The sequence below is a fragment of the Lepisma saccharinum genome, chromosome 10 (genome assembly GCF_977018435.1).
Source record: "Lepisma saccharinum chromosome 10, izLepSacc3.1, whole genome shotgun sequence".
NCBI lineage: Eukaryota > Metazoa > Arthropoda > Insecta > Zygentoma > Lepismatidae > Lepisma > Lepisma saccharinum.
Window position 1 is genome coordinate 80,675,643 of NC_139238.1, and position 12,821 is coordinate 80,688,463.

Sequence of the window (12,821 nt, forward strand, 5' to 3'; positions counted from 1 at the left end):
TGACAATGCATCATATTTTCGATCTCGCTATTTCAATTCATTCATATTTGAGTCTCGAGTCAAACACATCTATACCAGCGCCTACTATCCTAATCCTTCACTGGCAGAACGTTTTATTCGTAATCTCAAGGCCTCCCTGATTGCCTATCATTATGATGATCACACCAAATGGGATGTTCATTTGAATGCAATTTCGTTCGCATTCAATACTGCGGTACAGGATAGTATACAAACCACTCCAGCACAGATCTTGTTTGGACGAGACATCGATGGACCTATGAACTTCTTTTGGGAATTTAAATCCGATTCGGAATTGGCTGGTCCTCCTTCCACGGATCGTGCTAAATGTTGGGCGCAAGCCTTCCGTCATTTACAGAAGGCATGGTTGACAAGACGTAATAGATATGACCCTAACAGGCAACCTTCCTCCTTTAAGGTTGGAGATTTAGTTCTCTATAAAACCTTTCCCCAGAGTAACGCCTTTCAGAAGGTTACTGCGAAACTCCAGCAACGTTGGGCAGGTCCTGCTAAGGTTTTTAAGGTTTTGGGCCCCGTAACGGTTCTCTTGGTCGATCCGGAGACTGAAGTTTTCCTCCGGAAGGTTCACATTTCACATATCAAACCATATTACCTTCGAGAGGAAGCTTCATCAGAAGTGGAGTTATCAGACTCCCATATGGCTTCACTTTTGTACCCTACCCGAGTTCAAAATTCACAGCGTTCTTCACGTTCATTCCGATCTTTTTATTGCAACTTTTGTTGTCGAACAGGACATTCCGATTCCCATTGTCGACGGCGCCCTCCTTCTGCCCGTTATGCATCTCATGAACCTGCTCCTCGCAGATAATGCAGAGTGTTGTATATATTTGACTCAGGTTTGGTTTTTTTCATTGTGTATTTTGTTATTGGAATTCTAGAAACTATTGAAGAGTATTTATTATGTAACATTAAATGGTGTATACACATTTTTTTCAATGATTCATGTATTGTGGGTTTAATATCATGTTTTGGTGTCATATATTTTTTGAATTTTGCTCTTCATTGCATATTAAATGTTGATTCTCCATTTCATTGACAAGTATGTGTTATAGTGTATTTTTTGCCTGTATCTTTGATATATGTATGTGAAGGAAGTTTACCTAAATCCTTAACAAATAACATTGTAATTGATGCTCCTAATATTTATTCTATTCCCCTCCAATAGGTTTTCCTCGCCTCTTTCCTATTCCTTTTTTTATCTTCTATTTCTTCTTCCCTTCTAATTCTCTTTTTTTTTGTTTATTTTGCATGTTTTATCGAGGGAACTTATGTGTCGAGTGTGCCACCCTGGAAATCATCGTTTTTGTGCATCAACAAATCCAAAATAAAACCAACATATTGCTACTTAGGACTACACATTGGATAGTTGCAATGTTTTCTGTTTTATTTATCAGAATTCTTTCGCCGCACATGTTATAATGGACCTTCTTTTTTATATCAAATGTTATCTATATCAGGTATTTCTATGGTCAGTGTATGGTGAAATTGAGTGTTTCAAATTCATGTAAATGTCCCCCCTCTTTCTTTTCAGGGATATTGTATTTATACCCATTGTAACAGGATAAATCAATTGTCATTTAACATTTTACTTCATAAAGTCATTTCGATTGCAATCGATTCATTATCTTCATGCTTCATTTTTCATGATTAATGCTATGCTATATTAATTATTGCATTATTTAGCGTGTGTAACTTATTTACAAAAGTGTCTAGTCAGGTTAAAAATTCTATTCTAGTCCCTAAATCATTGTCTTTGTATGACTCTTATATATATATATATATATATATTTATTGCTACTGGTTTGTCTAATGTTATATATGATACATATGGTTATTTATATCTTTGTGTATTCTCAATGGGTCTTTTTCTATAGGCCATTCATTGCTTAGAGGTATATTAGATGCTCTCAGAAGGTGTTATTTGAATGTGGGTATAAGTTATGTGCCTTTCTTTAAATTTTGGATATTTCTAATTATTCTATAATCGGTGCCTATTCTCCTTTTGCCACAAGGGGGAGTTTGTGACGCTTTTCCTACGCTTTTGTATTTTCGCGTGGAAAAGCTTCACAATTCCTCATTTCTTCGTACGCCTTGCGTCTTGTTTGTTTTTGGTTGATTATAATAGTCCCCGCTAGAGGTCTCCACTGACCTCTCGCTCGGCACTCGCTTCTCGAGCAGAAGGCTACAGCAGTTCCGACTTCGCAAGCTTCGCGGAAACAACGACGTGACTTGGGTCACGAGAGGGAGACAGCTTCATAGTGTGTTGCACGGTTAAGTGTGCAAGTTGCCTCGCGGGCGAGACTTAAACTTTTTTTTTTACTTTATTTTTGCACGCACCTTAAGATATATTCTCTCTCCGAGTTTGGACGATTCAACGCGAGGCAGAACTCATTTTTCCCTGATAAACTTTATACGCGTAAATGGAAAGTTGCATTTGACGAATGCGTGAACTTTATCGGCGTCCAGTTAGATTTGGGCATTTTTCCCACAACCCGAATCAGGATCCAGATTTGTGACTGAGGATGAGTCGATGGACGTTTCTAGACGTTATGCCAATGTTCCGATGACGGAACGAGAAGGAAGGCAGGACTTCTTTTGACCAACCGTCCTTAGCAGTGTTGAATTGGTGACGGGAACTCTTTGTGCAGCTTAACGGAGGTATGTACAGTGTCATCTCCCCTCCCTTATTTCTGCGAAGCCTAAAGAACGTGAACTGTGATAGATTGGCATATCTTTAACGTGATTGAGTCAAAGGTTTAAATGAGTAAAAAAGGACTAAAAGAGCGAATGGCGGAAACACTAGCTGTTCTAAGTTGCAACTAACGTGCATTATCTAATTAAACAGCAACGAGTAGTCATATTGATTGCGTTTCAATAATAACGTGAATGAACTTGCGAGGTTTGCGTAATTATTAAAATTTACCAAGGCGTACGCGAGACACTTGACATGCACCATTGCGACTTCTTAAATGTTGAAATAATAATCACGCGAGGTTGGCACAAATGAAATTAAAATACTGGGAGCATCAAATAGGAGTAGGGAATATAGTATTACTTATTGTCAAAAGGAACGCTATGTGGCAAAACTAGATCATTTATTGATAAATTGTAAATCTTTGAATCCTTGGCATATTAGGTTTTAAAAATGTGTATTTAAAAGGGTTCAATTGGAACTATGTCCGTGTTCTACCACTTCGTTAAAAATTTGTAATATACGTATATATTTATTTCTTACGTGTCAAAGGTCAAATGGTAGAGCGACAGTAAGAATTGTTAAAGTTGCAATTGAGATGAATTCTTAAATGATACATAAACTAGGTTTGTACACGATAAAACATTCTTCATGTTGTTGCTATTTGAGAAATTAATTGTTCTTGTTCAAGATTGAATATAATAAATTTGTGACTCAAAAAATCTTCGAAATTTGCATACTATTCTGTGCCTCCCCTTGTTTTTGTTTATAAACTTCGCGTAAAGATAAAGGAGAAGGAACAAAATTATTATTGATAAGGAAAACAAGTGATGAAGTTTATGGAGTGATGTGGATTCTATACATGTATTTATATTGGATTAGTGTGCGTATTTTCTGAGTTGCAGGATCCTTTAACAAATTGGTCAAACCTGAGTGAAATTTTCCACGATATTTTGTGACCACATATTTTGAATATAATTCCTTTTTTTTCTTTTTTTTTTTGATTGTGTGTGAATAGTGGATTACAATCCCTTTATTTTTCTTTCAGTTCACGTAATGATAATTATTGGTTCTCTTTTGAGACTGAGGCGTCAGCGATAAACGCAGGCCATAACCCTCAACAATTCGAGAGTTGTAACTGTTGGTTGTTGCTTAAACTTAAGCGCGTACATCAAATTGATCCCGGACCTCTCCACGCTTTCCACGAGGCTATATTGCCCTTCTTTCCACGTACGCAACCAGCAGGTTACACCCTCAAAATTTGGGTGGTTGCAACCGTAAACCTATCTAATGGTCATAGTGTGTTGCACTGTGATTTTTCCATTAAGTTCATCAAATTATCAATCATCCTCATCATCAATTAGAATAGAGGCAAAAAAGGACCATAAGATTATGCTATTGTATGTACAAAAACCTTAATATATTTTCTCATATTTACCAACCTCCATGACGGATGGGTTATTTCAACATGCTACAATGTCAGGAGTCTCAGGTTCAAATACTGGCCTGGGCATAGGACACAGAGATTCTTGTAAAACATGTACCTCCACCAGGACTAGAACCCTGTTCTCTGGCATACTGGTTTGGTTTGGTTTGAGTTGGTGTTTTAAGTCCACTTTATGCACAGTAAGGCTAATCGTGACTGGACCTACGGTTTAAAGTGGGATCCGAACCACTGTGCCATGTGCCTCCACCGGGTATCGAACCCGGAACCCCTTGACTACAAGGCGACGACGCTACCACTGCGCCATCGGGGAGGTCCTCTCTGGCATACTGTTCTATTGCTCTACCAACTGGGCTATCGAGCTATAACCCTGGCTTCACCTAATTTTCTACCGTCGCTGATTTACCTGTGTGGAATTCTCTCTTGTCATTGCTACCACAATGGTATCTGTTGCCTTGAAGCACTGATGATGTCAGCAGTGCCTTGTTTTTCCCAGTGTAGAGTTCGTCGAGCCTCATTTTTCACTAAAATGTCTTCTGTGTGTGCCAAACTGGCAATGGGTGTTCTTTGTGAGTGTCCCTTCATCAATTTCAACATTACATCACTCATCCTCATCATCGCAATAAGCCAAACCTGGCAGAAAAGTGAAGTAAAATAAACTAAATATGTCAATCAATTTTCCCATGTACATTTCTTACCTTTCCAACTTATCCCCCAAGTAAGCCGAGACATGTTCAGGCAGTGGTTTGTAGAGATCATCAACTTGCAATTCCTTTTTGAAGCCCTTCTTGAACACAGTTGCGGTCCACCTGAGGAGACAAGCAAAGCACTTTATGACTATACATGATCTAAATAAATGATACATGACACATTATGGATGGATATAGAAATAAATAAATTATAATTTAACAACAAAATGACTGAAAATGTTTTCGAGTGGCTGTTATAACTCCAATAATTATTACTTTCCAAATGAACTTAAATTGCAATCAATATTGTATGTAGGTATGAAATCCCAAATCCCAAATCCCAAGGAGAACAGATGAAGTGGAACCCTAATTTTACACGTGCATATTTTACATTTCCCCGTATTATACATCCAATCTTCTTCAATTTACTTGAGGACAGCACTACTAATGATAAAACGAAACTATCGGGTGTTTCGCCCATGATACATAGCTCCATAACATGCAGAGCCTGCACAAGACCTGGAGCAGACCCATTCGCGAGACATCGCTCCTGCAATGCCATGCAACCTGCGCAACACCCTCGCTTGAGCACCTTGCCTGACCATCTGCCCAGATCGTTCTTGGCAAGTATTGAAAACCCGCCAGGTACGCCCAGTCGTAAGATACCAAGTAGGTCTCAGTGCGTTCATTCAATCAACTGCATGCCCCTCCCTCTGCATGACGTAGTTGCTTCGAGTAGAAACTGCACCGGGCGCACACCTGTCTGAGGTGTTGCCAACTGCAATAGATTTTCACTACTTAAAACTCAAAGTTTCGTAAGCCACATCGCCAACGAAATGAGATTTACGAATGTTGCTACTCCCCCCCCCCCACACACACACACGTTGAAATAGATTTTCCGTGGCACAGGATCCATAAGTATCAACCCCTCTCTCTCTCTCTCTCTCTCTCTCTATATATATATATATATATATATATATATATATATATAGGGATATAGGACAGGACTGAAACATGTCACGTTCGACGCTGAGGTCGCGAGTCGAACAACACACTGTTCTTCTGCGAACACCAGGGCCGTAGCTAGCTAAGGGCATTGCCGTTACCCTCGTTTGGGTAGGGGGGGGCAAGTACCTGTATAAACGTGCCAACAACAACAATAACAATAATAGTAATAAAGTAGCATGAAAGGCATTATTATTCTCATAAATAATGCAAAAAGGGGGTAGAAGTCGGTTCTCACGTATTTGTGTTCAAAGAGAGGATTATAAATATTTTTTTCAACACGTCAATTTCACATTAGCTAATAATGAAAAACAAGCACACAAACTGTTTTTGAAAGAAAGAAAGTGCATGATAAATGCATTCCGAATGTACTCTACATACATATGGCATGTAAAATTTCCATCTACAATATTTTCTCTTCACATGGAGCGACTTAAAATAAGAAATACTAAATTCTGTACGTATTCAAAATTTCATTAAATCATATATATTATTTAAATACATTACATAATCAATTCATTAAACTCTTAACAAACCAACATTAATAGCAAATAATATCACGAACCGCCATGGCATTGTCTGTTTAAAAACTTTTCTCACTTAGTTCGTCCGGCCCCCAGGGTCGACTCCCGTTAACCCCTTGCTACGGCATTGAACTTGATGAGACTATAATATATTATAATATATTTCTACTTTCATAAAATTTGAAATCAAGGGGTTACAATTACCCCTCCATTCCCCCTCTGAAGGTGCCGTTGGCCGTCTGGAAGGAAAATGCAAGAAAAATATGAAAATTAATTCCATCTTGAGAATCCTTTAGTCCTGCTACTCTTAAATTCTGCTAGCCTGTTTTTTCTTGCACTTTAAGATTTGACTCCCGCCCTGGCCCCTCCGCTAGACTTAATTCCCGTCCAAGGTTGTGAGCAATGCCCCCTGTCCCCCTCTGGTTGCGCCACTGCGTGCCTGGTTAAGGCACCATGCAATGAAAAACAATTAGTTTTCAGTGAGGAGATTTTTGTTTGCTCGATCATTAATTTAGGTAAATGAAGCTTTAATATTGCGTGCATTTCCTGGCAATAAGGTAAAAACTGCTTACGCTGAACTGAAATCGCTAACTATATAAATTCTCCTTTGAGCCGAGAGCTCCTCCTAGGACTTCCTAGGATTTAGGAGCTACGTAAGTAGGCAACTGGCTGCAGCTGTCCACGTGGTGATGAAACGCCTGGAGCGACACGCTGCCGGAGGGCTGTTTCCTTCCAGCAGGTTTTGCAGGCGCCTGGGTCTTGTTGAATGCCCAGTTATTGTAAGCGCAGAGCGCCTTGAAAACCAAGAACCCAGGTAAAGACGTAATTCGACTCGTTGCAGGCGAGCAGGTATACCTGTTCTCGCGGGCAAGCTAGCAGAGGTAGGCAAAAGCCAGACTATGCAGGCCTCTGATAACATGTAAGTAAATGAAATATTCTTACCCAAAAACAATCACAGATAATGGGTTTGCTCCTTGCCTTGGGCTAGTCTTCTCTGCACGCTTTCCAGTATCCATTACTTCCAGCAGTTATCTCAGGGCATGATTTAGAGGGGGGTACCTACAAAGAGGGGTAAGAATGTTAGATATGACAATTTGAAACTTTAGTGTAATGCTTATTCATTACAAGAAATATGAAAAAATATATAATAGCAGCTCTTGCAGACATTTCGAGGGAGCTTTATTATCAGTATTTAAATGGTCAATAATATTTAAAAGAGTGTGTGAAAGATACAAATTGAAATTAAACTAATGAAGAAAATTTCATTTTGCACTCCGATTCATGCCACCAAAGCAGGTCTACCTCCTCGACTAGTGGGAAGGGTGGATGTTTGGCCACCACTAAATAATCATCCAAGGGATATTAACTGCTTTCCTCAAAGACAGCAAACAATACAAGGTCTGGGGAATAAGGAGTGTGTGGTAGAACTTCATGTTTCATATCATCATTATGGTGGCATTTGCTGTGAGGACTGGCATTGTCTTGCTGGAAGACAGATGCCTTTGGACACGAGACCCTGATATTTGCTGCACTTGTCAGTTACTATCTGCCCTTTACCATGGGCTTCATTAGAGGGGGGTCAGGGATATATGACCCCCATTAATATGGAATTATGTGTTATCTACATGTAAAATATTGCCTTATTAACTGAACATCCCAACAAGTACTCAATCGTAGGGACCTCGATTTTTGGTGGGCGTTATTATTTTACTTTTCGGTATTGTTTTCCCCAAAATTCGAGTTTTTATTTTATCATCATTCAGCTATCAGACTTATTCCATGTAGCCTACACCACACACCATAGTTTATTGGGGGCAGATAAACTTTTGATAAACCATGAGCGTTATAGAATTATATTTTTTAAAAAGCCTAAAGCACAAGAAATGTTTAATTTTCACAAAAGGCCACAATTCGCATCTTATTCCAAATTCGCGTTTGTTCGCGATATCAAATGAATGAAAAATGTATTTAGGTATGCAAACATATCTATTATACGTAGATACATGCAGACCATTTTCGTGGAATCGTCTAATACAAGGAAGCTACAGTTGGGAGCTGAGAAGACTGCGAGGCTGAGGAATGTGAAACTGGCCTGCCTGTTGTCGCCGTGTGCAGCCAGCTCGTCTTCCTTTCAGGGTGGCAGCGGCATAAATGAAAAAGGCATGGTACGAAAACGCATTGCAAATGAATGGAACATATTACATAGCAACAAGTGAAAGCAATACTAATAATGGAGGAATTTTATTTTGATGATTAAAGTATTTGTACAATAACATGCTTTCCACTCAACTTTAATCAGTCATCGTCACTATCTGATAAGGTTTGTGCCAATTCCGATCCCGAAGATGAATCGCTGTCACTGATGTTGTCGTCTTCATCACTGTCAATACCACCTAGTGAAATAACGATTCTATCCACAGTGTCCTCCATCAGACCATCTTTCTGCCATTATTCCTCTTCGACAGTGATGACATGCCTGTCATATCCTTCCCAGTCAGCTGGTGTCACAGATTCCACCGCACTCTTTGTCACTTCCTCCAATCTTGACAACGTCAAATCTCCTGTTATATTTTTCTCCCTCACAAGTCGTTTTATTTTAGCCCACGCTAGTTCAATGGCATTCAATTCGCACATGTAAGGAGGCAACCGAAGCACTGAATGGCCATTCGTCTTCAAAAGTTCGTCCACACGAAAAATCTTATCTGGCAGCCTGTACTTTTCGATCAATTGGAATAATTCAAATTTTTTCATGCTTTCTGAAAACGGCACTTCGTTTAGTCTTAACCAGTCTATCATCTCCTGCTTCACCGAAATATTTAGTCGGAGGCTTATTCACCTGTATGTTGTGGTAGCGAGCGTTATCCAATACACAAACACTTGACTTGCCCTCGGGAGGGTTGGCAGAAGTTCTTTCCTCACCCATTTCTCAAAGTTAACGGAATTCATCTGTCCATGATAGTCTCCGGTTGCCTTTCCTGCCCCAAATATCAAGTTTGCTACATTTATGAAGATGTGCCTTGAACCAGCATGAACTAAAATTAACCTATTGAGGAACTGGTGTTGGTTGACACTCCTTGTACTGAGCCACTTTGCCAGCATTTCCCAAAGGTGAGATTGTTGTCCACTCATGACTCGTCGATATATACTATCACACGATTCTCCGATCTCAATTTTTTAATTGCCCTTAGATATTTGGCACGCCAATGAACAATATTTGGACGTTCTATGAGAATTTTTCTATTGCTTCTGCATTTTTTCCAACTGAAACCCATATCATGAAGCAGACGACGTAAACTATGCACTTTCCACGGAAAATTAATTTTTTCACGAAGTGCTGAAAGAAGTTTCGGTGCCGTTGGTATTGTATTTTTCACAAGGTAAAATTCTTGTATTACGTCTCTGATGACCCTTCGATCGAATTCGTTGCAATGGAATCTGTACTGCTTGGCTCGTCGTCGTTTCTTACCCGGTGTAGACAGCGACGTCTCGCCCGCTTCATGGGCCTCTTTCCTTATTTTTGTTACACTTTGCACAGATACGCCCGTGTAATTAGACACACGCAAATTTGATTGCTGTAGCAAGTACTTTAGTTTTCCTTCTTTGGCCTCTTCATCACACTGCTGTTTGATTTGATTTGATTTTAAAATTTTGGGTGCGTCAGCACTTAGGCTATTTTGCACCCGTCACATTATACGGGGTCCAGCCCCTTATCTTTACAAAGAACAACTCTAACGCTGCATAAGTAAAATCTTAAAAGCTTAAAATGTTCTGACTTTCGTTAAAAGCTGAGGCTGTAAAGGGGCACTCAGCACACACAAGGACAAAAAACAGGACAACACACACAAAATTATACTGGCCAGAGTGCCAGTCGCCAGAGCCTCGTTCGTCTGCAAAATGCAGTCCAGGGTGTACTAACGTGGAAGTGAGGTTGACAGTTGGATGTACTACGTGGAAAATCACCCCTTACACCCCATCAAACGGCTGTATCACGTTTCTTATTATCTCCCTAGCTTCACTGTGAATTATCTGTCCCATTCTTCGCGAAGAAGACATACTCACACTGCAACAATGGAACAAGAGCACTGAAGTCAGCAAGACGCACACACACAGATCCAAAATAGTATATAATATAGTTGAGAAAGTAGCGCAGTCTTCCCTCCCGAAGCTGAAAAAGGAGGGTCGTGGGAGGTTCCAACCCTGACGTCACTCACGGGACAGGGGTGACGCTGTCACTGACCTTTCCGCTTGTTATAGGATCTGCATTTGTGCAAGGGAACGTGAAAGTGCCTTGTGTTTCCTTTTCTGTAGCTTGTGTGATAGTGGGGATTTTTTTTTGCAACAATAGTAACACTTCCGGAAGATGCCGCGCAATTGTGCTGTTGCTTTGTGCCAGAACAACGCAAGAAATACAGTAGGTGTAAGCTATTTGCTCCCAAAGCATGACCGTATTTAGGGGGGGGGAGGTGTTAGGGTTCAAGTCCCCCCTACCGAAACTTCTGGCATGTTGGATTAATACGACTTCAGAAACTAAAATTTGTAACATATTTTTAAAAAAATATTCGCAGTTGCACAAAATACAACAGAGAGACAATTCTGAAATGATCAAGTTGGAATTTTCAAACATTTTGAATTCTGAAATTAGAGCGAAACGGGTTTCATTCCCAGAATCAAAGCTCACCCGCGACCCCTTCATTTTCACTTCTCCTGTCCTCTTCCCAGTGCTGTTCCTGGATCAGACTGAAAATTCCCTTGCGATTATCCCAAAATTCCAGTTACAACTTTTAATTCGCTGTTCGATAAGGGTTTAAATGCCGCTTTATAAGAGTTCAAACCTAGAATATCCTGCTTCATAGCGTGTTACATTCACTATCCTTCACCCAGAAGTCGATATAGAACATACTATACATTTAACCTATAGGCGGTCCTATAAAGCTATAATGCTGTTTGGAAAGTATAGGAACAATATGAGCGTCGGAAAGTGGAATCGAACTGGTCTATAGAATTGACATCGTTTATTGCAAGTTACAAAATAGCACAATGTTTGTTACATTTATTGTTAATAACGGAAATAAAGTCCAGTTAGTTAGTATTCGAACAGAATAACCGAAGAAAAACAGCGTTAGATGAAAAAATATAAATATGCTGACAAAGGCAGTAATTTATTTTATTAAAAACATAAACTAAACGTAACGTTTCAACCTTCTAGCAAGGTCTTCATCAGACTCTGTATCAAGTACAAAAGTAACAAGATACCAAAAACAGGGCATTATATACACAAAACATTACTCCCTCCAGACTAATAGAAAGTTGTTTTGGAACTTTCTCGCAGGTGGCTTTCACTATACTTTCACCTAAAAGGCGAAAAATATATACTTTCATATCGAATGTGGATTGGGCTTTATATATCACGCTCTTTTTCCTTCATTTTCTTCCTTCTCCTCTCCTCTTTCTCTCTTGTCCTTTCCACTCTTTCTAACACTTTCTTCCATTCTTTGTTTAACTTCAGTCCCCCATTCCAGTTCATTGTGTCTTCTTCACCTTCCTTCTCTATTTCCTTGGCTTCCTTCCATTTTCTCACTAGCATTCTCTTCTCCCTTCCTATCTGCTTAGCCTCATCCCACTCTGTCATGTCCTGTTTCTCTCGTGTGTTTAAATATCGCATGTCTCTCTCTCTTAAGTCGTACATCATCCCTATGTTGTTTCAACTTATCTTTCAGTCTCTTTTTCGTTTCTCCTATGTACACACTCTGACATTCTTTACATTTTACTTCGTAGAGGAAGAGGAAGGGATTATCTACGAAGTAAAATGTAAAGAATGTCAGAGTGTGTACATAGGAGAAATGAAAAAGAGACTGAAAGATAGGTTGAAACAACATAGGGATGATGTACGACTTAAGAGAGAGAGAAATGCGATATTTAAACACACGAGAGAAACAGGACATGACATAGAGTGGGATGAGGCTAAGCAGATAGGAAGGGAGAAGATAATGCTAGTGAGAAAATGGAAGGAAGCCAAGGAAATAGAGAGGGAAGGTGAAGAAGACACAATGAACTGGAATGGGGGACTGAAGTTAAACAAAGAATGGAAGAAAGTGTTAGAAAGAGTGGAAAGGACAAGAGAGAAAGAGGAGAGGAGAAGGAAGAAAATGAAGGAAAAAGAGCGTGATATATAAAGCCCAATCCACATTCGATATGAAAGTATATATTTTTCGCCTTTTAGGTGAAAGTATAGTGAAAGCCACCTGCGAGAAAGTTCCAAAACAACTTTCTATTAGTCTGGAGGGAGTAATGTTTTGTGTATATAATGCCCTGTTTTTGGTATCTTGATACTTTTGTACTTGATACAGAGTCTGATGAAGACCTTGCTAGAAGGTTGAAACGTTACGTTTAGTTTATGTTTTAATAAAATAAATTACTGCCTTTGTCAG

At 39.5% G+C, this 12,821-nt stretch overlaps 1 protein-coding gene across 1 annotated transcript in view; it reads right to left on the bottom strand.

Moving 5' to 3' along the window:
- LOC145993981 (putative multidrug resistance-associated protein lethal(2)03659) overlaps window positions 1–12,821 on the bottom strand; it is a 150,887-nt gene that overhangs the window by 89,341 nt on the left and 48,725 nt on the right. Inside the window, exons 2-3 of the mRNA XM_083130010.1 lie at window positions 7,336–7,452; window positions 4,874–4,984 (exon numbers count right to left, since the gene is read on the bottom strand). Of these exons, the coding sequence (XP_082986136.1) occupies window positions 4,874–4,984; window positions 7,336–7,409 (185 nt within the window). The 5' untranslated portion in view covers window positions 7,410–7,452. The remainder of the gene's footprint in view (window positions 1–4,873; window positions 4,985–7,335; window positions 7,453–12,821) is intronic.